The sequence below is a fragment of the Drosophila persimilis genome, unplaced genomic scaffold (assembly GCF_003286085.1).
Source record: "Drosophila persimilis strain 14011-0111.01,24,50 unplaced genomic scaffold, DperRS2 tig00001516-arrow-arrow-pilon, whole genome shotgun sequence".
Taxonomy (NCBI): domain Eukaryota; kingdom Metazoa; phylum Arthropoda; class Insecta; order Diptera; family Drosophilidae; genus Drosophila; species Drosophila persimilis.
Window position 1 is genome coordinate 36,362 of NW_020825510.1, and position 24,351 is coordinate 60,712.

Consider the following 24,351-nt stretch of genomic DNA (forward strand, 5'->3'; position numbering starts at 1 on the left):
TAATACCCGATTCCGGGTAGAGTCTGACAAAGCAATAATCCACAGTGTCTAGTTATCATGTTCAATAGTTGGAAGCCCAGGACCCAACAAAAGATCGAACACTAGCGCTGTTTCTCTGTTTTATACGTTACAATTTCATAATAAACGAATGTGCCGCATGTGTTTGTGTGGAGATTAAAAATGCGAAAACATATGTAAAATAGAGTGATCATAGCTCAAGTGTAATTTTGTGTTCGTGTGTGGCATCGTCAAAAAACACAGTAAAAAATATATATAACATTGGATTCCCGTTAGAGATTGATTACTTGGCCAAACGTGGGGCCGTATCCTTGCAAATCGTCTGAGCAATAAACTCCACCAGTGTTCGGGTCGGGCGGCCGGCCATTCCCTTGCGCAGATACTCGTATTCGAAGCCCTTTGTCACCATAACATTTGTGGCATCCTTTGAGGGAGAAAATCCATAAGATCTGCGCCCCAACAAAGCGCCCCACAATACTCACAATATGCATCCACTGGCCACAGGGCACAAACTCACGGAGAAAGGCAGCGGCCTTGCAGGGACGTCCACCTCGGTCAATGCCATAGTTCTGCACATCGCTGCGTCCCCCGGCACGCACGGCCTTGCTGTAATATTTCCACAATGGGAAGCGCCACACACGATCTCCGGTATGCATGCTGGCGTGCTTGATCTGCTGCCACAGGATCTCCGAGTTGGTAAAGACCCCCGCAGCCGACTCATCCAGGGCCTGGCGCATGTAGCCCGAGCAGGTGCCGACGTCAATGATGCACTTGGGACAGAAGTTTTGCGCATACAGCAGGGCGTCTGCCAGGACCAGTACATCCTCGTGATCGGTGCACTGGATCTCGATGGTCTTGCCGTTCATGGACTTGACCATGTCCCCAGTACGGACCGAATTGCAGCCCACTACGTTTTCACAAAGAGGTATCAGGCCGCGAATGTTGACCTAAGAACAGCATTATTATTCAAGGAGATATCATTTCCGTCCTGAGTACTTACCGGTAAACGCAGGCCAGCCACAGCTCGACAACAGGCCACCACAACGGCGGCCCCGGTCATGTCGCCACGCATATGGAAGAGCTCATGTTTCTCTTTCAGGCACAATCCTCCAGCATCGTAAGTCACGCCTTGGCCCACCAGCACAATGGGGCGCTCCTCGGCACAGGTGCCGTAGTAACTCAGCTCCAGGAAGATGGGTGGCTCGCACGAGGCCTTGCCCACAGCCAGGAAGGCGTGCATTGACTGGCTCTCGGCCCAGCCCTCGACCTTGACCTCCACATTGACACCGGATTTGCACAGCACCTCGACGACATTCTGCGCAAAAGCTGTGGGTGTGAGGAGGTTGGAGGGCATCTCCTGCAGCTGTCTCGTCAGGTTCTGGGCGGCTGCCTTCTGCAGACCAATGCGCCATCCTTCGAGGTCGCAGACCTCGTCTTTTCTTGCGTATAAGTCCAGCGACGGCACTGGAATCCTGTTCTGTGGGTTACGCAGCTCCTGGTAGAGCCAGATGCCCAATGCGGCCCCCTCGGCGGCGGACTCGGCGTGGCCGCAGTTTTCAACTTCGATTCTGTCGGTGTCCAGCTCGGCCAGGATACGGCAGGCGGCGGCCACGGAGCGACGGATCGCCTCCTTCTGTTCGTCGAGCACCTCGTAGGGATTGTAGCCGAGGCACTCCTTGCCGAGGCCGACCACAGCCACCACAGAGTAATAGGGGATGCGCTCTGGCTCGATCGCGAAGAAAAGGCGAGCCTCGCCCCGCTTGGGCATGGGTCCGGACATGCGGAGGACCTCTAGCAATCGGCCGGCAGTCTTCTGGACATTGTACCGCCAACCGGCCGCGGTGAGGACGCCAGCATCATTGCGGTCCGTTTCGTCGGCGAACACGCCGACCACAAGTCCGCGGGATGGAGGATCCGCACACATGTCCATCTGCTGGAGCTGCAACATCTGGTTTACCGCCTGCGAGGCGGAGCGGCGCTGGATAGCCTGGGGACGTGGTCGCAGGCGCTGCGGGAAGGCCTGGGAGACCAGCCGACGTACAACGCCAAGCATTATTTTTCGTTAAGCCCACACAATGTACCAAATATCAGAATATACGTATTTCGTGTTCAATTTCTAGCAATAGAGAATGCCAAATTGAGGCGATGAATGTACTCCATGAGAAAGTGACACTCACTTCAAGGGCTATTTGGTCAGGAAATTCGAAAGGATCAGAATCTAAAAACGAGTGGACATCGGCCCTTCACTCACTACTGTTTTGGTTTGGCTGTCCTCGGAGGAGTAAACATGTCGAGTATGTATATCTTTGACAAATGGGGCTAACAAATCATGAACTCTTGAAGGGCCATGGTACTCAAATAGATGTGGCTCTGGATGAGTGTAACTTCCAGAAGGAAGAATTTTCGTCCTATGAGCGTCCTTGATGAGCACCTAGATATCAGAGACCATGAAAGCTAGAGCAACCAAATTGTATATCCAGACACCTGGACCCGTCCGCCCCCACAAAGACCAAAAATCTGTGGCATTCACAATTAACGCAGAATCGTAGAGAACGCCATATTTACTAGACTGTCAAATGTGGATGAGATCGGATCGTTATTATAACGACCAAATCGCCTTCCACGCGCTTACTCATTCTCTCTCGATCTCTCTATCCATCTCACACACTCTTTCTCGTGCAGTGTGTTCGCTCTGGCGGAGGGAAGCGAGACAGAACGGCGGGCTTTTGTGTAAGAAAGAGAGAGAGGGAGAAAAGTTCCACTCTCCTATCTCATGACAAGTGCGAGCATAATTCAGAGTTAATTTCGTTCCCGCTCGCTAAAGAATCTTTTTTGTATAAGTGGGTGATAAAAAAGAAAGGTTTTTAAAATCAAAACGTTAGAGAATACAATTTATTTGGCATACGCCTAACTTTTAAAATATTTCAGCGAAAAATAAGTTTAATTTTACAATAAGGCATTGCCGTTACAAAGTGCCGTGACTAAATGATTCCTTTAAAGTTTCGATACTGCATCATTAATTCCTGAAAATTTAGAATAGTTTTTCTAAAATAAAGAGACCGAAAAACTTGGGTGACTGCAAATTTGTATTTTTCGACGACGAAAAAAAAAGGAGTGCGTGCGTTCGTTTTCATAGATTTTTCTCGACTTCTCTTCATATATTCAAACAATTTCTTCTGCGCCTATCTTACCTACGGTTGCAAAGCGGGGCGAATTCGCCAAGAGCGAGAGAGCGAGAGAGCGAGCTTATATTGCGCTCCCGCTTTGCCCTAGCCTAACTTACACTAGACTTCATAAAATACGATCCTAATAACAATTATTATACGCCAAATGGCGCTACACCGGCCCCGTTGAAGGCCTGGAAGGCTTCAAGCCAGTGGCAGAAGAGCCAACTTGTGGATTGGCCTCCTGAACGTGGCTCCGCTGCTCGTCCTTAGGTCGACCACTCTGACCCTTCCGTCCTGCCCGGCGGTTGTAACGACCACCCTTCCGAGGAGCCCCTGTTGAGGGGGCAGGTTGTCCTCGGCGACGATTACGAGGTCGCCTTCCTTGATGTTTGGTTCCTCCTGGTGCCACTTGAATCTTATTTGCAATCCCAGCACATACTCCCGGGACCATCGCTGCCAGAACATTTGCCTGGCTGACGAGACAAGCCGCCATCGCTTTAAGCAGCTCAGACCCTCCTGGTCCGGGGTCCTGGGTGCTGGGGGTGCGATGAGCGGCCCGCCTGTCAGCAGGTGCCCGGGAGTCAGCATGTCTCCGTCGCTTGGGTCTGGGCTTAGGGGTCCTAGCGGGCGCGAGTTGAGTACCGCCTCGATCCCGACCATCACGGTCTCCAGCTCCTCTGCGGTGAGGAGAGCGCTTCCGACTGCCCGTAGGAGTAGGCCCTTGGCAGACTTCACACCGGCCTCCCAAAGTCCGCCCATGTGCGGTGCTCGAGGCGGTATGAAGGCAATCTCGCACCTGCTTCTTGACGCAAATTCGCGTATCGCGTCCGCTTCCGCCTCTATCTTCCTCCGCAGTTCGCTGAAGTGGCGACTTGCTCCGACGAAATTTGTCGCGTTGTCGCAGTTCACGCGTTGCGGACATCCTCGACGACCGACGAACCTTTGGAATGCCAACAAGAAGGAATTAGTCGTCAAATCGGAGACAATTTCTAAATGAACCGCCTTGGACGCAAAACAGACAAATAACGCTATTTAGGACTTATAAGGGGGCCTTCCACGAATTTTCAGAGTCGTATAGACTGGGCCACAAAAATCAACGCCACATACTGAAAATGGGCGGAGAGCACGGAGCCGGTCTGCGGGTAAGTTGCCCATCATTTGGGTCTGGAGTAGCGGCTTGCATTTAAAGCAACGAATACATGACCTAACTGTCGCCCTGCAGACCGCCTGAGCATTCACTATCCAAATGCGTTGTCTAAGGATACTCACGAGTGCTCGTGGGCCGGCATGAAAACTCGTTTGATGCAGATAGCGAACGTATGTCTGCACAAACTGCGAGCGTTTTGTCAATAAAAAGGGAAACTTGGCATTATATGACATAGGAGCGTTAACTAGTCGCCTTCCAACTCGCAACAACGAAAAAGAGCACCATGTCCCAGCCTCTTCATGGATGAAGGGATTCAAGCGCTGAAGACTGGGGCCTAACTTGGTGCCTTTACGAACCCTTTCAATATCTTCTTGAGACTCATTTTTCTGTGTTATTTCGACTATTTTTAGAAACGCCTCGTCGTATTCTACGGATGACGGAATTTTTCCAAAGTTGAGACTTTTGTCTTTGCATTTTCGGATGAAGCGGAACACGAAAACGAACACTCTTAGCAGTTTGAGGTGTGACGAGTATCCCTCGATTGCCGCGCCGGTCAATGTGACCGATTTCTTCCGACTTTCCATCTGTATCTCTTCTTCGGAAAGCTCGAAGTGTGGATTTCTGGGCCAGCTCTCTTCTTCAAACTTTAAGAACTCTGGTCCACCAAACCAGATCGACTGCACGATTTCCTCTACGTCACAACCTCTCGAAACTATGTCTGCTGGGTTCTGTTTTGTTGGCACATGCCGCCACGTAGCTTCACTTGACCACTCTTGAATCTCCGCTACTCGGTTCGCAACGAATGTTGACAACGACGAAGGGTGGGATCTGATCCAATGAAGAGTAACTTCTGAATCTGACCAGAATATCACTTTCTTTTTTTTACCAATATATACCCGCTTTGGGTTGAGGGCTCTCAGTGCTCCAACTGGGGAGGAGCTGAGAGGCTGGGGTGTGAGCCGCCAGCAACCAAGCGCGTTGCTTTATTATTTCAGTTTGTGGGCAGTATATGTCTTAATTTAATATATGTACATTTTTGTTCTTTGTTTTTACAATTCAACTTTAAACGACACTCAAACACACTGGTACATTTGATGGCACAATAATTTACAAACATATAAACTGCAGCAACGAAACACTTGTAACCTCGACTAGGCCCGCAGTCAGCAGGGGGGGAAAGGGAAAAAGAGAAAAAGAGAGAGACAAAATATTCGGCACTTTGACGGAGAGACTAAACCTCGAACACGACTCGACTCCACAACGTTCACGACACGACGTTTCTTTTGGATAGAGATCCAGACTCGAGACCATTCCACGATCGGGGCAAAAGGCTCCAAAAGTACGAATTGTCAAGAGGGTGTCAAGTGTGTGTGTGTGCGGTGTGAGTCAAGAAAGTAAAGTGGGGCCACGCTCAAAAGTATGCTGTCTCTTCTTTGTAATTCTCCCTAACTTTAAATTTGATTTGCAATCCCCTGTGAGTTTGTCAACTTGATGTTTTGTTGGCTGTAATGCGGTATGTGGTCTTCAGTCCCCTCTACTACCGTTGCCGCCTGCTGAGGGCAGACGACTAGGAATGTAACATGTACATGTGGGCGGGCAGTTTATAGGGGGCGTAGTTGATTTATGCGAAGACTAGCATTTTTGGCTCAATTTAGGCCGTAGTGGTGGTGTGTGGCGGCAACTGATGCTGATTTGAAAGTCGATTTGAAACCGATAATCAATTGTCAGCACCGTTGCCGCCGAAGATTTATCACAGATTGTGATAATTATACCCGATACTCAAAATGAGTATTGGGGTATATTAGATTTGTGGTAAAAGTGGATGTGTGTAACGTCCAGAAGGAATCGTTTCCGACCGCATAAAGTATATATATTCTTGATCAGCATCAATAGCCGAGTCGATTGAGCCATGTCTGTCTGTCCGTCTGTCCGTCTGTCCGTCTGTCCGTCCGTCCGTCTGTCCGTCTGTCCGTCCCCTTCAGCGCCTAATGCTCAAAGACTATAAGAGCTAGAGCAACGATGTTTTGGATCCAGACTTCTGTGATATGTCACTGCTACAAAAATATTTCAAAACTTTGCCCCGCCCACTTCCGCCCCCACAAAGGGCGAAAATCTGTGGCATCCACAATTTTAAAGATACGAGAAAACTAAAAACGCAGAATCGTAGAGAATTACCATATCTTTTAGACTGCAGAAACTGAATTGGATCGTATTATTATTATAGCCAGCATCAAGAAAACAATTTCATTTTTTCTCGCCCTGTCTCTCTCTAACACACACGTAGCATAGGCGGCTTTGCTTAGAGTAAAACATTAGCGCCTAGATCTCAGAGACTATAAAAGCTAGAGCAACCAAATTTGGTATCCACACTCCTAATATATCAGACCGAGACGAGTTTGTTTCAAAATTTCGCCACACCCCCTTCCGCCCCCGCAAAGGATGCAAATCTGGGGATATTCACAAATCTCAAAGACTATTAACGCTAGAGTAACCAAATTTGGAATCCGCACTTCTCTTAGATCTCACTATAAAACGTGTATCTCAAAATTTCGCCCCACCCCCTTCCGCCCACACAAAGGACGAAAATCTGTTGCATCCACAATATTGCAGATTCGAGAAAACTAAACACGGGGAATCATAGATAATGACCATATCTATCAGATTGGTGAATCTGGATCAGATCAGATAATTTTTGTAGCCAAAAGGAACAAATCAATTTGCAGTGGCTACGCAGCGCGTGACATCACGCTCAGACTGATTTTCTGTCTCTCTCGCACGCACTCTTTGTCGTGTCGTTTAATTTTAGCGGCGTCTGCCGGAGGAAAGCCATACTGACTTAGTATCGGGTATAACTGTAGAGTTGCGGTGTCCGCAGCAACTCACAACGTTCCCCCTCGTTTAATAATGCATATTTACATTTTTAGTTATAGTGAAAAAAAGTATTAAGCATATTTTATTTAAGAAAACGGCGTTTCACGACTAAAAAAAATTTTGATTTAAATAAAAATAAAATCGTTTAAAGGTTTCCGTAAATTATTGCCGAAATCCTTGTCTAGAAGCAAGGTTAACGCCTCGTTAAGTGAGATATGTGCCGGCTTTCCGACTGGGTCCCGTACAGCCTTACGAACTTAGTTAGCATATTTGGACATAAAGATAAATGTATTGAAACAAAGGCTTGTGGCCAATCCACATATTTTCGTTCAAACATCTTTGAATTTTACCGGCATTTGTTCCGGTATGTTGCCAAACGGTAACAAATTTTCTTGCTGGTATCTTCAAAAGCTTTATTAATTCATATGATATGTCGCCTTGAGATCCGTTTTCAAATAATTGATAATTTTACCCTTCTCTGAATTCCATTCCGCAAACAAATCTGCATTTTCGAATTTGAGGTTATGCTCTATTAATGCCAATTCCAAAAATTGTGGTAAAAAGTGGCATTTCTAACTATATATACTTCAAAAAGAATTTATTAATCTACGACACAGAAAAGGTTTCAGGGTGGGACCAGGTAGGACTCACTTTGTACACCTTTTCAAAAATTAGTTTTCATTACAAGTTGGCACATGTTGAAGGCCTCACTTTAACCTTCAATTACGAAGACATCAGAACTACTAGAGACAGTTAAAAACTCAAAACACGTAGTAAGAACCCGACAGATTAAGATTCATCAAAAAAATTTAATCACGTCTTGGCGTTTTTCAATTTTTGAGATATCTAAAGTGGTTATTAATTTGCCACTTTTTCCCTTCACGTGGTTTACTATAACGAGGGGGAACGTTGTGGGGGAACACCGCAACTCTAGAGTTATACCCGATACTAAGTCAGTATGGCTCTCCTCCGGCAGAGGCCGCTAATATTAAACGACACGACAAAGAGTGCGTGCGAGAGAGACAGAAAATCAGTCTGAGCGTGACGTCACGCGCTGCGTAGCCACTGCAAATTGATTTGTTTCCTTTGGCTATAAAAATGATCTAATCTGATCCAGATTCAGCAATCTGATAGATATGGTCGGTATCTATGATTCTGCGTTTTTAGTTTTCTCAAATCTGCAATATTGTGAATGCAACAGATTTTCGTCCTTTGTGGGGGCGGAAGGGGGTGGGGCGAAATTTTGAGATATACGTTTTATAGTGAGATCTAACAGGAGTGCGGATACCAAATTTGGTTACTCTAGCCTTAATAGTCTCTTAGATTTGTGGATGCCCCAGATTTTCGTCGTTTTCGGGGGCGGAAGGGGGTGTGGCAAAATTTGGACACGAAACGGATAAGGTCCGATATCACAGGAGTGTGGATACCAAATTTGGTTGCTCTGGCTCTTATGGGATCTGAGAAACCTGTGTGTTAGAGAGAGAGACAGAGCGAGAAGGAATGAAATTGTTTTCTTGATTCAGGCTATAATAATTATACGATCTGGTGGAGATTTTGCACTCTAGAAGATATAGTCATCTTCTACGATTCCGCGTTTTTAGTTTTCTCGTATCGTCGAAATTGTGGATGCCACAGATTTTCGTCCTTTGTGGGGGCGGAAGTGGGCGGGGCGAAGTTTTGAAATATTTTTGTAGCAGTGACATATCACAGAAGTCTGGATCCAAAACATGGTTGCTCTAGCTCTTATAGTCTTTGCTAGGCGCCGCTAGGACGGGACGGACGGACGGACGGACGGACGGATGGACGGACGGACGGACGGACAGACGGACAGACAGACAGGGCTCAATCGACTCGGCTATTGATGCTGATCAAGAATATGTATACTTTATGGAGTCGGAAACGATTCCTTCTGGACGTTACACACATCCACTTTCACCACAAATCTAATATACCCCAATACTCATTTTGAGTATCGGGTATAAAAATCAGCAAGTCAAGTGGAAAATAGATTCATTAATCGGATAAAATTATGTGCGCATGGTTAAATGTTCTATATAGCTAATAATATTCGACGGAATACCAAAATATAGCAATATAGTTTCCAATCCTTGGATCCTCCGATTAACCTATTATAAGCCAAGGGGATATTTCAATTTTCCCCCGAAAATAATGAAAATTTATTAATGTTACCGCAGTTCAGGTGAAAGATATTGTTAATGTGTGTGTGTGTGTGTGTGTAGGAAGCTGGGTTGCATTCGGTACATAAACCGTCTACAGTTTGGTCGTCGCAACTAGAACTTGAACCAGTTGGACTGCGGAGTGGGTATCCTACGGTGCGCAAGGGAGGATCTGAAGACACGGCGACAGCCCCTGATGATTGCGATGGAAGATGAGTGACAGGCAGCTATGGTACTTTTTCTGATACTGAGTTTTATTGAACAAATGCATCTCCTTATATAGCTAGCAGTGGTACTCTTATTCTATGGGAAGGAACGCACAGGCTCCTTGTGAGTGTATTTTTAGATTGGGTACACTTACTCTGTGCGGGGGTTACATTTCAGTGCATTTACTTAGGTACTTGGCAGCAATAAAGTAAATAGTTTATTGCTTGATCCCTTTTGGTGGGTTCGAGTATACAAGTGCTATTGTCTATTCTTAGTTGCTAATGTATTTTTCGTGTCGTCATATTCATTCACATGAAGTGACATGGACAATTTTATTTATGAGTATTTGTGTATGAGATTGCACTGTATATTCCTAATATTCATTAAATACATGTCTGTGGCTGAACATTCTCCCGGCCGTTGAACTGGTGTTCAACCATCGCTCAAGTCGACGGCAAACCGGCGTGCAAGGGGTATAGGGGGTGATGACATGGCTGGATCGTGATTTGATGGCCTTGGTTTCCATATTAGATACTTCTCCCGGAAAATGAAGGCAATGATCAATAGAATTAATATTGCTAGGGTTGCGTAAGCCGCGAGTTGATGGTGCTGCACGGTGGTGAGATGGTGTGGCAGCTCGTGATGATTGATGGTTGATAGTTGCTGGCGTAGATCATCAAGTTCTTGATGAAAGTCTGATGTCTGGTTCTTCAGTTGCCACATTAATGGCGAGGGTGATGTCTTCGGTGGGCTCACGTCGCCAAACCGAGTGTAAGTCGATTTTACTTCGCTAATTGTGGTGCTGAAGGTGCTGATGCTTACTTCAGTAATGCGAGCAGTGCAACCAGGGGATATGGAGAGTAGACCAGTTCCTTTCAGTGTTATGGTTGTCGGAACTCCGTTGCATACTGCTTGAAGTTTAGTTGTAGAATGCGTTGCGAAGATCCATTTATTTGGATGCTGAGTTTTTAGCCACACCGTGTCATCCTTTGTGTGTGTTACCTGACAGAGTGTTTCTGTTTTATTGTTAAACAGTTGAAACTCATAGCAATTGTCCACATTGAAGATCGTCTGATGGTCAAAGCAGATTAACTCCTCGTTGTGTACTTGAAGACAACGTCGGAATTCTTCTTGGGTAGTGCCCATGAACTGGTCTCGGTGGATTTTCACCGTTACTATGGTGGTTCTGAGGTCAAATAGACTCCAGCTTGTTGAATCCCAAAACGGAATTGGGATGATGCTGAAAACTTCGAGCTGAGCTGTTGAGACCAGCGGTAGCGTCAGCTTGAAGATGACGTGTTTTGCAGGCAAAACACGGCGATGTACGCCTTATCGGGTCTTTTGCCTCGGATCTTATGGTGGATCGAGATTGGTCCACAGTAGTCGACGCCTACATTAAGAAACGGGCTTGCTTGTGTGACTCGTTGTGCTGGGAGATTGCCCATGATCTGGTGTATCAGCTTTGGTCTAGCCTTGGTGCATCTAACACAGCTGTGGATGATGCTTCTAGCCATTGTCTTGTCATTGATAATCCAATATTGTTGTCTTGCGATTGCCCTTAATGCTTGAGCACCACAATGCGATTCCTCTCGAAAGGACATCGGCTGCGTTGTTGGCCGATGACACGTCGTGACGCCATTGTGTCTGATTTGTTAATGCCTGGATTTTGGCTATTCGATTTGCCACAAAGGTATGGTATGTTGATGACGATGCGTTTATCCAGGATAAAACAACGGTGGAATCACTCCAAAACCATCCTGAAACCGTTGTAATGTCCATGTGCAGATCCTGTCGGACTCGGTTTGTGAGCTCACTGCAGCACAAAGTTCTAACAGTGGTAGTGATTGTTTGGCTGTCGGCGCCACACGTGATTTCGAACAGAGCAGTCTTACTGACACTTGGTTGTTTTTGTATGTAGCGCGTACATATATTATGCTGCGTCATATGCTCGTTCTGATGCATCTACAAACTTATGGAGTTCTTGGGTAACTGGAATTTTACCATCGTAGATATGCCGTGGAATTTGGATTTTGTTCAATGTTTGTAAGTCGTCCCGGTATTCTTTCCATTCGGTTTGGTGTTGTAATGGTAATTCGTTATCCCAATCCAGTTTGAGCTCCCAAAGTTGTTGCATGAAGATTTTTGCCTTTACTACCACCGGTGCAAAGAGTCAAAGATTTGGGCCAGTTCGGAACATACCACCCGTTTGGTGATGCGTGTAGCCTGGCTTTTCTGTGTTCGTCCACACAATGTATCCTTCTTCGGCATCCAGATGAGACCCAGAGTTTTCACGCTGTAGTGCTCTAGTGTCTCTCCTAATTTTACATCGGTTACAATATCCTCTTTGGGGATTCCTTGGAGAAGTTGCTCATTGTTGGAGCACCACTTGCGCAATTTGAATCCGGACGGTAGAAATATCTTATTTAGTTCTTGTCGAGCATGAATTGCCTCTGAAATCGTGTTTGCTCCAGTTAGACAGTCGTCAACATAGAAATCTGTTTTTAATGTTGTTGATCCTACTGGTAGTCTGTCTTTGTATTGTATTGCCAAATGATCCAGACATTTCGTTGCTAGGAACGGAGCAGCTGTTGTCCCATATGTTACTGTTTTCAGGCGATAGTACCTGATCTCTTCGGATGGATTGCTTCTCCAGACTATCATCTGATGGAATTGATCCTCCGGATTCATCCACACTTGGCGGTACATCTTTTCTATGTCCGCTGTGAATACGTACTTATGAATTCGAAATCGTAGCAGAATGGATGCTGGCTCAATCTTCATATGTCCTAGTCCTTCATACTCTTCCATGAAGTCCACATAACTCTTCCAAGTTTCTGTTGAGCTTCGCCGCTCCAACGCTAGGAATCTTTTTGTTGCGGTTTCCAACGACTCCCCCAGGGCTGAAGGGTGTTCGGAAAATAGGAGCTTTACAATAAAACGGCCGTCTGAAGCTGTCTGAAGATTTTCTATAAAATGAGCTTCACACCGTGCTTCCACTGGAGTGCGTGGTTTGTCTTCCGTCTCTAGATTGTCCAGAGTGCAGAATCTTTCCATGAGCTCGTTTACTCCCGTTGCACAAATGGGTGAGGAATTGTGGGCAGATTTGACTTTTCCTGCCACAATCCATCCCAGCTTAGCTGTTGATCTGGTAGCAGCAGCGAGTAGTAATGCTCGACTCCGATTTACATGTCTGTGGCTGAACAGATATAGTGTTTTTTTTTTTTAAGTTCAGAGGAAAGGTAGCATGAGTCTACAAGAAGAATTTACAATCGTTAATATTTTCCGTCATTTACCTCCAGTATTTGAACTATTTAAATAGAGGGGGCTTAAGAGGGCTAAGTTCGGGTTTTCAGATACATATATTGTTGTTGAGGAACCAAAATTGAGGCAAAAACAATTAAAGTCAAGTATTTAAAACAAGACAGTTAAGTAGAAAATTGATTCATTAATCGGATAAAATTATGTGGGCAGGGCTGAGAGATCTAGATATCTAAAAATATTCGACGGAATATCAAAATTGTTTCTGCTTCGAACTGTATTGGAAAAAGCAATAATGCAGCTGGCTGGATGACAACAAAGCAATAATATAAGTCCAGTCCACATCATTGCAAAGCGACTGTCCCTGCATGGAGCAAACTGAGATCCTCGCCCGCATACAGCCAAAGCATGTCCATTTTCAAGGCGCGGTATGGACGACACAAAAATGTGACGTGTTTTCGGGAATTAAGAAAAAAAGATTGTTATCCCCCCCTGTATCTTTCAGTGTAAAAGAGTTCGATGATGCGCTGGCCCAGGATGTGGTTGACCTAAAGGAGCTGCGCAGACTGACGTTTAATGGTGGGATATCACACTTCTGATAGGCGTAGTAATTCATGGACATGAATCCAATCCAATCCACAGGTGTGCCCGATGTACAAAGCTTCCGTGCACTCAGCTGGAAACTGCTGTTGGGCTACTTGGGACCAAGACGCAGCAGTTGGACGACCACGCTGGCCCAGAAGCGAGCCCTGTACCAGCAGTTCATTGAGGAATTGGTACTCCCCCCGGGACACAGCTGCAATGGAGCTGGAGAAGGCGACGGGGACGGGGACGTCGCTGTTGATTCAAGGGGCGTTGGCCTACAAGATCATCCGCTTAGCGAGGGGCCAGAAAGCGCCTGGAACACATTCTTCAATGACAACAAATTTCTGCTGCAGATCGGTAAAGATGTGAGGCGCCTGTGTCCCGACATCTCGTTCTTTCAGCAGCCCACAGAGTATCCCTGTGACATTGTGGTGCACAGTAAAACGGGTAGTGCCCACGGTGCTCAGCTCGGCGAACGTCCTGGCCTGGGTTACGTACAGGGCATGAATGAGATTGTTGGACCCATCTACTATGTGATGGCCTCGGATCCGGATCTCTCGTACCGCGCCCACGCGGAGGCAGACTGTTTCTTCTGCTTCACGGCTCTAATGAGCGAGATACGCTACTTCTTCATCAAGACTCTGGACGATGCGGAGGGTGGTATAAAGTTCATGATGGGCTTGCTATCTAACATGCTGAAGACTAAAGATATAGCATCTGAAGAGCCAAGAGCTGCCTCCGCAGTACTACAGCTTCAGGTGGCTCACCCTCCTGCTCTCGCAGGAGTTTCCACTGCCCGATGTGCTGCGAATTTGGGATTAGGTATTCTCGGACGAGCAGCGCTTTAATTTTCTCATCAAAATCTGCTGAACCAAGATATTGTAAGCATGCGCTGACTTTCAACTGATTCATTTGCATTTACTGATGTATTTACTGATTTATAGAATCCAAAGGGAAGCAATTTTAGAGAACGACTTTGCCTCGAATGTGAAGCTGCTGCAAAACTATCCACCCATTGACATAAACGTTGTGATTACTCATGCAGTCTCCCTGGCGTAGCACTCACTTTTAGTGATACCACAGATATTACATATAATACCCGATTCCGGGTAGAGTCTGACAAAGCAATAATCCACAGTGTCTAGTTATCATGTTCAATAGTTGGAAGCCCAGGACCCAACAAAAGATCGAACACTAGCGCTGTTTCTCTGTTTTATACGTTACAATTTCATAATAAACGAATGTGCCGCATGTGTTTGTGTGGAGATTAAAAATGCGAAAACATATGTAAAATAGAGTGATCATAGCTCAAGTGTATTTTTGTGTTCGTGTGTGGCATCGTCAAAAAACACAGTAAAAAATATATATAACATTGGATTCCCGTTAGAGATTGATTACTTGGCCAAACGTGGGGCCGTATCCTTGCAAATCGTCTGAGCAATAAACTCCACCAGTGTTCGGGTCGGGCGGCCGGCCATTCCCTTGCGCAGATACTCGTATTCGAAGCCCTTTGTCACCATAACATTTGTGGCATCCTTTGAGGGAGAAAATCCATAAGATCTGCGCCCCAACAAAGCGCCCCACAATACTCACAATATGCATCCACTGGCCACAGGGCACAAACTCACGGAGAAAGGCAGCGGCCTTGCAGGGACGTCCACCTCGGTCAATGCCATAGTTCTGCACATCGCTGCGTCCCCCGGCACGCACGGCCTTGCTGTAATATTTCCACAATGGGAAGCGCCACACACGATCTCCGGTATGCATGCTGGCGTGCTTGATCTGCTGCCACAGGATCTCCGAGTTGGTAAAGACCCCCGCAGCCGACTCATCCAGGGCCTGCCGCATGTAGCCCGAGCAGGTGCCGACGTCAATGATGCACTTGGGACAGAAGTTTTGCGCATACAGCAGGGCGTCTGCCAGGACCAGTACATCCTCGTGATCGGTGCACTGGATCTCGATGGTCTTGCCGTTCATGGACTTGACCATGTCCCCAGTACGGACCGAATTGCAGCCCACTACGTTTTCACAAAGAGGTATCAGGCCGCGAATGTTGACCTAAGAACAGCATTATTATTCAAGGAGATATCATTTCTGTCCTGAGTACTTACCGGTAAACGCAGGCCAGCCACAGCTCGACAACAGGCCACCACAACGGCGGCCCCGGTCATGTCGCCACGCATATGGAAGAGCTCATGTTTCTCTTTCAGGCACAATCCTCCAGCATCGTAAGTCACGCCTTGGCCCACCAGCACAATGGGGCGCTCCTCGGCACAGGTGCCGTAGTAACTCAGCTCCAGGAAGATGGGTGGCTCGCACGAGGCCTTGCCCACAGCCAGGAAGGCGTGCATTGACTGGCTCTCGGCCCAGCCCTCGACCTTGACCTCCACATTGACACCGGATTTGCACAGCACCTCGACGACATTCTGCGCAAAAGCTGTGGGTGTGAGGAGGTTGGAGGGCATCTCCTGCAGCTGTCTCGTCAGGTTCTGGGCGGCTGCCTTCTGCAGACCAATGCGCCATCCTTCGAGGTCGCAGACCTCGTCTTTTCTTGCGTATAAGTCCAGCGACGGCACTGGAATCCTGTTCTGTGGGTTACGCAGCTCCTGGTAGAGCCAGATGCCCAATGCGGCCCCCTCGGCGGCGGACTCGGCGTGGCCGCAGTTTTCAACTTCGATTCTGTCGGTGTCCAGCTCGGCCAGGATACGGCAGGCGGCGGCCACGGAGCGACGGATCGCCTCCTTCTGTTCGTCGAGCACCTCGTAGGGATTGTAGCCGAGGCACTCCTTGCCGAGGCCGACCACAGCAACCACAGAGTAGTAGGGGATGCGCTCTGGCTCGATCGCGAAGAAAAGGCGAGCCTCGCCCCGCTTGGGCATGGGTCCGGACATGCGGAGGACCTCTAGCAATCGGCCGGCAGTCTTCTGGACATTGTACCGCCAACCGGCCGCGGTGAGGACGCCAGCATCATTGCGGTCCGTTTCGTCGGCGAACACGCCGACCACAAGTCCGCGGGATGGAGGATCCGCACACATGTCCATCTGCTGGAGCTGCAACATCTGGTTTACCGCCTGCGAGGCGGAGCGGCGCTGGATAGCCTGGGGACGTGGTCGCAGGCGCTGCGGGAAGGCCTGGGAGACCAGCCGACGTACAACGCCAAGCATTATTTTTCGTTAAGCCCACACAATGTACCAAATATCAGAATATACGTATTTCGTGTTCAATTTCTAGCAATAGAGAATGCCAAATTGAGGCGATGAATGTACTCCATGAGAAAGTGACACTCACTTCAAGGGCTATTTGGTCGGTACATTCAGGAAATTCGAAAGGATCAGAATCTAAAAACGAGTGGACATCGGCCCTTCACTCACTACTGTTTTGGTTTGGCTGTCCTCGGAGGAGTAAACATGTCGAGTATGTATATCTTTGACAAATGGGGCTAACAAATCATGAACTCTTGAAGGGCCATGGTACTCAAATAGATGTGGCTCTGGATGAGTGTAACTTCCAGAAGGAAGCCTTTTCGTCCTATGAGCGTCCTTGATGAGCACCTAGATATCAGAGACCATGAAAGCTAGAGCAACCAAATTGTATATCCAGACACCTGGACCCGTCCGCCCCCACAAAGACCAAAAATCTGTGGCATTCACAATTAACGCAGAATCGTAGAGAACGCCATATTTACTAGACTGTCAAATGTGGATGAGATCGGATCGTTATTATAACGACCAAATCGCCTTCCACGCGCTTACTCATTCTCTCTCGATCTCTCTATCCATCTCACACACTCTTTCTCGTGCAGTGTGTTCGCTCTGGCGGAGGGAAGCGAGACAGAACGGCGGGCTTTTGTGTAAGAAAGAGAGAGAGGGAGAAAAGTTCCACTCTCCTATCTCATGACAAGTGCGAGCATAATTCAGAGTTAATTTCGTTCCCGCTCGCTAAAGAATCTTTTTTGTATAAGTGGGTGATAAAAAAGAAAGGTTTGGCATACGCCTAACTTTTAAAATATTTCAGCGAAAAATAAGTTTAATTTTACAATAAGGCATTGCCGTTACAAAGTGCCGTGACTAAATGATTCCTTTAAAGTTTCGATACTGCATCATTAATTCCTGAAAATTTAGAATAGTTTTTCTAAAATAAAGAGACCGAAAAACTTGGGTGACTGCAAATTTGTATTTTTCGACGACGATTATAGATTTTTCTCGACTTCTCTTCATATATTCAAACAATTTCTTCTGCGCCTATCTTACCTACGGTTGCAAAGCGGGGCGAATTCGCCAAGAGCGAGACAGCGAGCTTATATTGCGCTCCCGCTTTGCCCTAGCCTAACTTACACTAGACTTCATAAAATACGATCCTAATAACAATTATTATACGCCAAATGGCGCTACACCGGCCCCGTTGAAGGCCTGGAAGGCTTCAAACCAGTGGCAGAAGAGCCAACTTGTGGATTGGCCTCCTGAACGTGGCTCCGCTGCTCGTCCTTAGGTCGACCACTCTGACCCTTCCGTCCTGCCCGGCGGTTGTAACGACCACCGTTCCGAGGAGCCCCTGTTGAGGGGGCAGGTTGTCCTCGGCGACGATTACGAGGTCGCCTTCCTTGATGTTTGGTTCCTCCTGGTGCCACTTGAATCTTATTTGCAATCCCAGCACATACTCCCGGGACCATCGCTGCCAGAACATTTGCCTGGCTGACGAGACAAGCCGCCATCGCTTTAAGCAGCTCAGACCCTCCTGGTCCGGGGTCCTGGGTGCTGGGGGTGCGATGAGCGGCCCGCCTGTCAGCAGGTGCCCGGGAGTCAGTATGTCTCCGTCGCTTGGGTCTGGGCTTAGGGGTCCTAGCGGGCGCGAGTTGAGTACCGCCTCGATCCCGACCAGCACGGTCTCCAGCTCCTCTGCGGTGAGGAGAGCGCTTCCGACTGCCCGTAGGAGTAGGCCCTTGGCAGACTTCACACCGGCCTCCCAAAGTCCGCCCATGTGCGGTGCTCGAGGCGGTATGAAGGCAATCTCGCACCTGCTTCTTGACGCAAATTCGCGTATCGCGTCCGCTTCCGCCTCTATCTTCCTCCGCAGTTCGCTGAAGTGGCGACTTGCTCCGACGAAATTTGTCGCGTTGTCGCAGTTCACGCGTTGCGGACATCCTCGACGACCGACGAACCTTTGGAATGCCAACAAGAAGGAATTAGTCGTCAAATCGGAGACAATTTCTAAATGAACCGCCTTGGACGCAAAACAGACAAATAACGCTATGTAGGACTTATAAGGGGGCCTTCCACGAATTTTCAGAGTCGTATAGACTGGGCCACAAAAATCAACGCCACATACTGAAAATGGGCGGAGAGCACGGAGCCGGTCTGCGGGTAAGTTGCCCATCATTTGGGTCTGGAGTAGCGGCTTGCATTTAAAGCAACGAATACATGACCTAACTGTCGCCCTGCAGACAGCCTGAGCATTCACTATCCAAATGCGTTGTCTAAGGATACTCACGAGTGCTCGTGGGCCGGCATGAAAACTCGTTTGATGCAGATAGCGAACGTATGTCGCACAAACTGCGAGCGTTTTGTCAATAAAAAGGGAAACTTGGCATTATATGACATAGGAGCGTTAACTAGTCGCCTTCCAACTCGCAACAACGAAAAAGAGCACCATGTCCCAGCCTCTTCAAGCGCTGAAGACTGGGGCCTAACTTGGTGCCTTTACGAACCCTTTCAATATCTTCTTGAGACTCATTTTTCTGTGTTATTTCGACTATTTTTAGAAACGCCTCGTCGTATTCTACGGATGACGGAATTTTTCCAAAGTTGAGACTTTTGTCTTTGCATTTTCGGATGAAGCGGAACACGAAAACGAACACTCTTAGCAGTTTGAGGTGTGACGAGTATCCCTCGATTACATCCACTAAATAATTTGACTTGGCCGCGCCGGTCAATGTGACCGATTTCTTCCGACTTTCCATCTGTATCTCTTCTTCGGAAAGCTCGAAGTGTGGATTTCTGGGCCAGCTCTCTTCTTCAAACTTTAAGAACTCTGGTCCACCAAACCAGATCGACTGCACGATTTCCTCTACGTCACAACCTCTCGAAACTATGTCTGCTGGGTTCTGTTTTGTTGGCACATGCCGCCACGTAGCTTCACTTGACCACTCTTGAATCTCCGCTACTCGGTTCGCAACGAATGTTGACAACGACGAAGGGTGGGATCTGATCCAATGAAGAGTAACTTCTGAATCTGACCAGAATATCACTTTCTTTTTTTACCAATATATACCCGCTTTGGGTTGAGGGCTCTCAGTGCTCCAACTGGGGAGGAGCTGAGAGGCTGGGGTGTGAGCCGCCAGCAACCAAGCGCGTTGCTTTATTAATTTCAGTTTGTGGACAGTATATGTCTTAATATTAATATATGTACATTTTTTTTGTTTGTTTTTACAATTCAACTTTAAACGACACTCAAACACACTGGTACTTATTGATGGCACATTAATTTACAAACATATAAACTGCAGCAACGAAACACTTGTAACCTCGACTAGGCCCGCAGTCAGCAGGGGGGGGAAAGGGAAAAAGAGAAAAAGAGAGAGACAAAATATTCGGCACTTTGACGGAGGGACTAAACCTCGAACACGACTCGACTCCACAACGTTCACGACACGACTTTCCACTTAAGACAGAGACCCAGACTCGAGACCATTCCACGATCGGGGCAAAAGGCTCCAAAAGTACGAATTGTCAAGAGGGTGTCAAGTGTGTGTGTGTGGTGTGAGTCAAGAAAGTAAAGTGGGGCCACGCTCAAAAGTATGCTGTCTTTTCTTTGTAATTCTCCCTAACTTAAAATTTGATTTGCAATCCCCTGTGAGTTCGTCAACTTGATGTTTTGTTGGCTGTAATGCGGTATGTGGTCTTCAGTCCCCTCTACTACCCTTGCCGCCTACTGAGGGCAGACGACTAGGAATGTAACATGTACATGTGGGCGGGCAGTTTATAGGGAACGTAGTTGATTTATGCGAAGACTAGCATTTTTGGCTCAATTTAGGCCGTAGTGGGGTGTGGCGGCAACTGATGCTGATTTGAAAGTCGATTACGAAACCGATATTCAATTGTCAGCACCGTTGCCGCCGAAGATTTATCACAGATTGAAATAATTTTGTAGTGGGGTGTCGGAGAACCGCACTAATTACGATAATAACAATGGGGGGGGGAAGAAGGGGTTAAAGAAATGAGATCGAAAATTCAGAAAGTGCAGTGTTGCAACGCGTAGTCAATTGAGGAATAGATAAAGAGAAAAGGTAAACAATGCAGGTGCTTTGCGTGGAAATACACTAAACGAGGGGGAACGTTGTGAGTTGCTTCGGAGACCGCAACTCTACGGTTATACCCGATACTAAGTCAGTATGGCTCTCCTCCAGCAGGCGGCGTCTAATATTAAACGACACGACAAAGAGTGCGTGCGAGAGAGACAGAAAATCAGTCTGAGCGTGACGTCGGGCGCTGCGTAGCCAATGCAAATTGATTTGTTCCTTTTGGCTACAAAAATTATCTGATCTGATCCAGATTCAGCAATCTGATAGATATGGTCGTTATCTATGATTCTGCGTTTTTAGTTTTCTCAAATCTGCAATATTGTGGATGCAACAGATTTTCGTCCTTTGTGGGGGCGGAAGGGGGTGTGGCGAAATTTTGAGATATACGTTTTATAGTGAGATCTAACAGGAGTGCGGATACCAAATTTGGTTACTCTAGCTTTAATAGTCTCTGAGATTTGTGAATATCCCCAGATTTGCATCCTTTGCGGGGGCGGAAGGGGGTGTGGCGAAATTTTGAAACAAACTCGTCTCGGTCCAATATATTAGGAGTGTGGATACCAAATTTGGTTGCACTAGCTTTTATAGTCTCTGAGATCTAGGCGCTAATGTTTTACTCTAAGCAAAGCCGCCTATGCTACGTGTGTGTTAGAGAGAGACAGGGCGAGAAAAAATGAAATTGTTTTCTTGATGCTGGCTATAATAATAATACGATCCAATTCAGATTCCGCAGTCTAAAAGATATGGTCATTCTCTACGATTCTGCGTTTTTGGTTTTCTCGTATCTTTAAAATTGTGGATGCCACAGATTTTCGCCCTTTGTGGGGGCGGAAGTGGGCGGGGCAAAGTTTTGAAATATTTTTGTAGCAGTGACATATCACAGAAGTCTGGATCCAAAACATCGTTGCTCTAGCTCTTATAGTCTTTGAGCATTAGGCGCTGAAGGGGACGGACAGACGGACAGACGGACGGACGGACAGACAGACAGGGCTCAATCGACTCGGCTATTGATGCTGATCAAGAATATATATACTTTATAGGGTCGGAAACGATTCCTTCTGGACGTTACACACATCCACTTTTACCACAAATCTAATATACCCCAATACTCATTTTGAGTATCGGGTATAATAAATAACGAGGGGGAACGTTGTGAGTTGCTGCGGACACCGCAACTCTAAGGTTATACCCGATACTAAGTCAGTATGGCTCTCCTCCGGCAGACGCCGCTAATATTTAACGACACGACAAAGAGTGCGTGCGAGAGAGACAGAAAATCAGTCTGAGCGTGACGTCGGGCGCTGCGTAGCCACTGCAAATTGATTTGTTCCTTTTGGCTAAAAAAATGGTCTGATCTGATCCAGATTCAGCAATCTAATAGATATGGTCATTATCTATGATTCTGCTTTTTTAGTTTTCTCAAATCTGCAATATTGTGGATGCAACAGATTTTCGTCCTTTGTGGGGGCGGATGGGGGTGGGGCGAAATTCTGAGATATACGTTTTATAGTGACATCTTAAAGGAGTGTGTGCACCAAATTTGGTTACTCTAGCCTTAATAGTCTCTGAGATTTGTGGTTGCCTCAGATTTTCGTCCTTTGCGGGGGCGGAAGGGGGTGTGGCGAAATTTGGACAGGAAACGGTCAAGGTCCGATATCACAGGAGTGTGGATACCAAATTTGGTTGCTCTGGCTTTTATAGGTTCTGAGATCCTTGAACTCATATTTTGCAATTGGCAAAACCGACCATGAAACCTGTGTGTTAGAGTGAGACAGAGCGAGAAAGAGTGAAATTGTTTTCGTGATTCTGGCTGTAATAATTATACGATCTGGTTCAGATTTTGCACTCTAGAAGATATAGTCATCTTCTACGATTCTGATTTTAGTTTTCTCGTATCGTCGAAATTGTGGATGCCACAGATTTTCGCCCTTTGTGGGGGCGGAAGTGGGCGGGGCAAAGTTTTGAAATATTTTTGGAGCAGTGACATATCACAGAAGTCTGGATCCAAAACATCGTTGCTCTAGCTCTTATAGTCTTTGAGCATTAGGCGCTGAAGGGGACGGACAGACGGACAGACGGACAGACGGACGGACGGACAGACAGACAGGGCTCAATCGACTCGGCTATTGATGCTGATCAAGAATATATATACTTTATAGGGTCGGAAACGATTCCTTCTGGACGTTACACACATCCACTTTTACCACAAATCTAATATACCCTAATACTCATTTTGAGTATCGGGTATAATCAGATGGCCGAACTGGGCTATACAGTTAAATTTTTTAGAGCCATTAAAGCGAGATCCGATGGACAGCCACTCGACCAGTTCGAGTTGGAGATAGCCCCCAAGCCGGATGAAAGCCACCACGATGTCCTCCAATTAACCCAGCTGTGCAACCAGTTGGTGACCATGGAAAGGCAGGCCAAGCCGGTGGACCCAGCCCAGTGCCATAGATGTCAGGCTTTTGGGCACACCCGCACCTACTGCAGGCGTTCATTCGTCTGCATGAAGTGTGCGGGTGCCCACGCGTCCACGGCATGTGCCAAGCCAAGGGCAGACGCCCCTAAATGCGCCAATTGCCAGGGCGCCCACATCAGCGCCTACAAGGGATGTCCGGCATTCAAGGCAGCAAGGGGCCGCCTTCTGTCCCGCCGAGTGGCCATGCAGGAGTTGCGTCGCATGCGCAGCTCGCTTCTGCAGCCATTGTCAGAGCAGCAGCCACCACCAGCAAAAACAACACCAGCACATCCAGGGCGCCGACAGCAGCAGCAACAGGCAGCTCAAACGCCAGCCAATCCCTGGCGCGGACAGCAGCAGCAGGCAGCATGGACGCCACTCAATGTCTCCTCTCCTGGGCGACGAAGAGGATAACAACATCAGCAGAAGCAGAAGCAGCAGCAGCAGCCAATACAGTTAAAAAAACAGACGCCTGCTGCCTCTGGCCCACGCACTGGGCGACGACGTCCAGAGCAGCCATTGAGCCGTTCCCAGGCACAACAGCAGCAGCTACAGCTGCAGCAGCAGCTTGCCAACAACCGCTCCCGGCAGAAGATGAAGCCGAAACGCCAATCTTGCGAGGGATCCTGCAGCCAGGCACTGTTGGAGAATACGCAGAGGATGACGCGATTGGAAAAGAGGCTGGAAGTGATGATGTCACTACTCACCTCGCTCATCCAATCCCAGGCAGTGACGGCAACTCCAGCAGTTCCAGAAACATCGGAAAATCCACCAACAATGGCAGCAGCAACAGTGGTTGCCCCAGCTCCACAGCCACCACAAAAAACGTTAGGGCCAACGCCAGCCGCCATTCCAGAGACGGATCCTGAAATGGATGAAGAAAATGACGACGATGAGATGTGGACAGATGACGACTCCATGGATGACATTAAGGCCTACGCCCGCAACATGAGGTACCATCTTGACAACCAGATATCCTGGAACGCTGTGTACTAATTGGACACATCTCTGCCACTGCATTGGATTGAATGACAAATGCATATCACTCGCATGCCACAACAAAAATGAATTACGGACGCTGCCGCCATCAAAGCAATTAAATAAAACATCAACACACACAAACACCCATTACACTTGGGCGGCCGGACCTGTGCCGTTCGAGT

General features: G+C 47.4%; 2 protein-coding genes, 1 long non-coding RNA gene and 1 pseudogene across 3 annotated transcripts; 2 read left to right on the top strand and 2 right to left on the bottom strand.

Annotated features, from left to right (window-relative positions):
- Window positions 1–115: 115 nt before the first annotated feature.
- Window positions 116–2,115, bottom strand: LOC113567007 (cytosol aminopeptidase-like). The gene is made up of 3 exons (XM_026994231.1): window positions 1,019–2,115; window positions 501–965; window positions 116–442 (listed from the first exon to the last, which is right to left on the bottom strand). Exons 1-3 carry the CDS (start codon window positions 2,069–2,071, stop codon window positions 302–304), a joined length of 1,659 nt encoding a protein of 552 aa, XP_026850032.1. The 5' UTR covers window positions 2,072–2,115; the 3' UTR covers window positions 116–301.
- Window positions 2,116–13,259: 11,144 nt separating this feature from the next.
- Window positions 13,260–13,554, top strand: LOC6604082. The gene is made up of 3 exons (XR_003409299.1): window positions 13,260–13,273; window positions 13,351–13,424; window positions 13,488–13,554. It is a non-coding gene; the product is annotated as an uncharacterized LOC6604082 (long non-coding RNA).
- A 92-nt stretch (window positions 13,555–13,646) lies between these two features.
- On the top strand, window positions 13,647–14,489 carry LOC113567011 (annotated as a pseudogene).
- Window positions 14,490–14,625: 136 nt separating this feature from the next.
- LOC113567008 (cytosol aminopeptidase-like) lies at window positions 14,626–16,636 on the bottom strand. The gene is made up of 3 exons (XM_026994232.1): window positions 15,542–16,636; window positions 15,024–15,488; window positions 14,626–14,965 (listed from the first exon to the last, which is right to left on the bottom strand). Exons 1-3 carry the CDS (start codon window positions 16,592–16,594, stop codon window positions 14,825–14,827), a joined length of 1,659 nt encoding a protein of 552 aa, XP_026850033.1. The 5' UTR covers window positions 16,595–16,636; the 3' UTR covers window positions 14,626–14,824.
- Between the last annotated feature and the right edge of the window lie 7,715 nt (window positions 16,637–24,351).

Coding starts and splice junctions, on each gene's coding strand:
- LOC113567007 (XM_026994231.1), bottom strand. CDS start 2,071: ATGCTTGGCGTTGTACGTCGGCTGGTCTCCCAGGCCTTCCCGCAGCGC. Junction 966..1,018: donor TGGCTGGCCTGCGTTTACCG/GTAAGTACTCAG, acceptor TGCTGTTCTTAG/GTCAACATTCGCGGCCTGAT. Junction 443..500: donor GTGGCCAGTGGATGCATATT/GTGAGTATTGTG, acceptor TCTCCCTCAAAG/GATGCCACAAATGTTATGGT.
- LOC113567008 (XM_026994232.1), bottom strand. CDS start 16,594: ATGCTTGGCGTTGTACGTCGGCTGGTCTCCCAGGCCTTCCCGCAGCGC. Junction 15,489..15,541: donor TGGCTGGCCTGCGTTTACCG/GTAAGTACTCAG, acceptor TGCTGTTCTTAG/GTCAACATTCGCGGCCTGAT. Junction 14,966..15,023: donor GTGGCCAGTGGATGCATATT/GTGAGTATTGTG, acceptor TCTCCCTCAAAG/GATGCCACAAATGTTATGGT.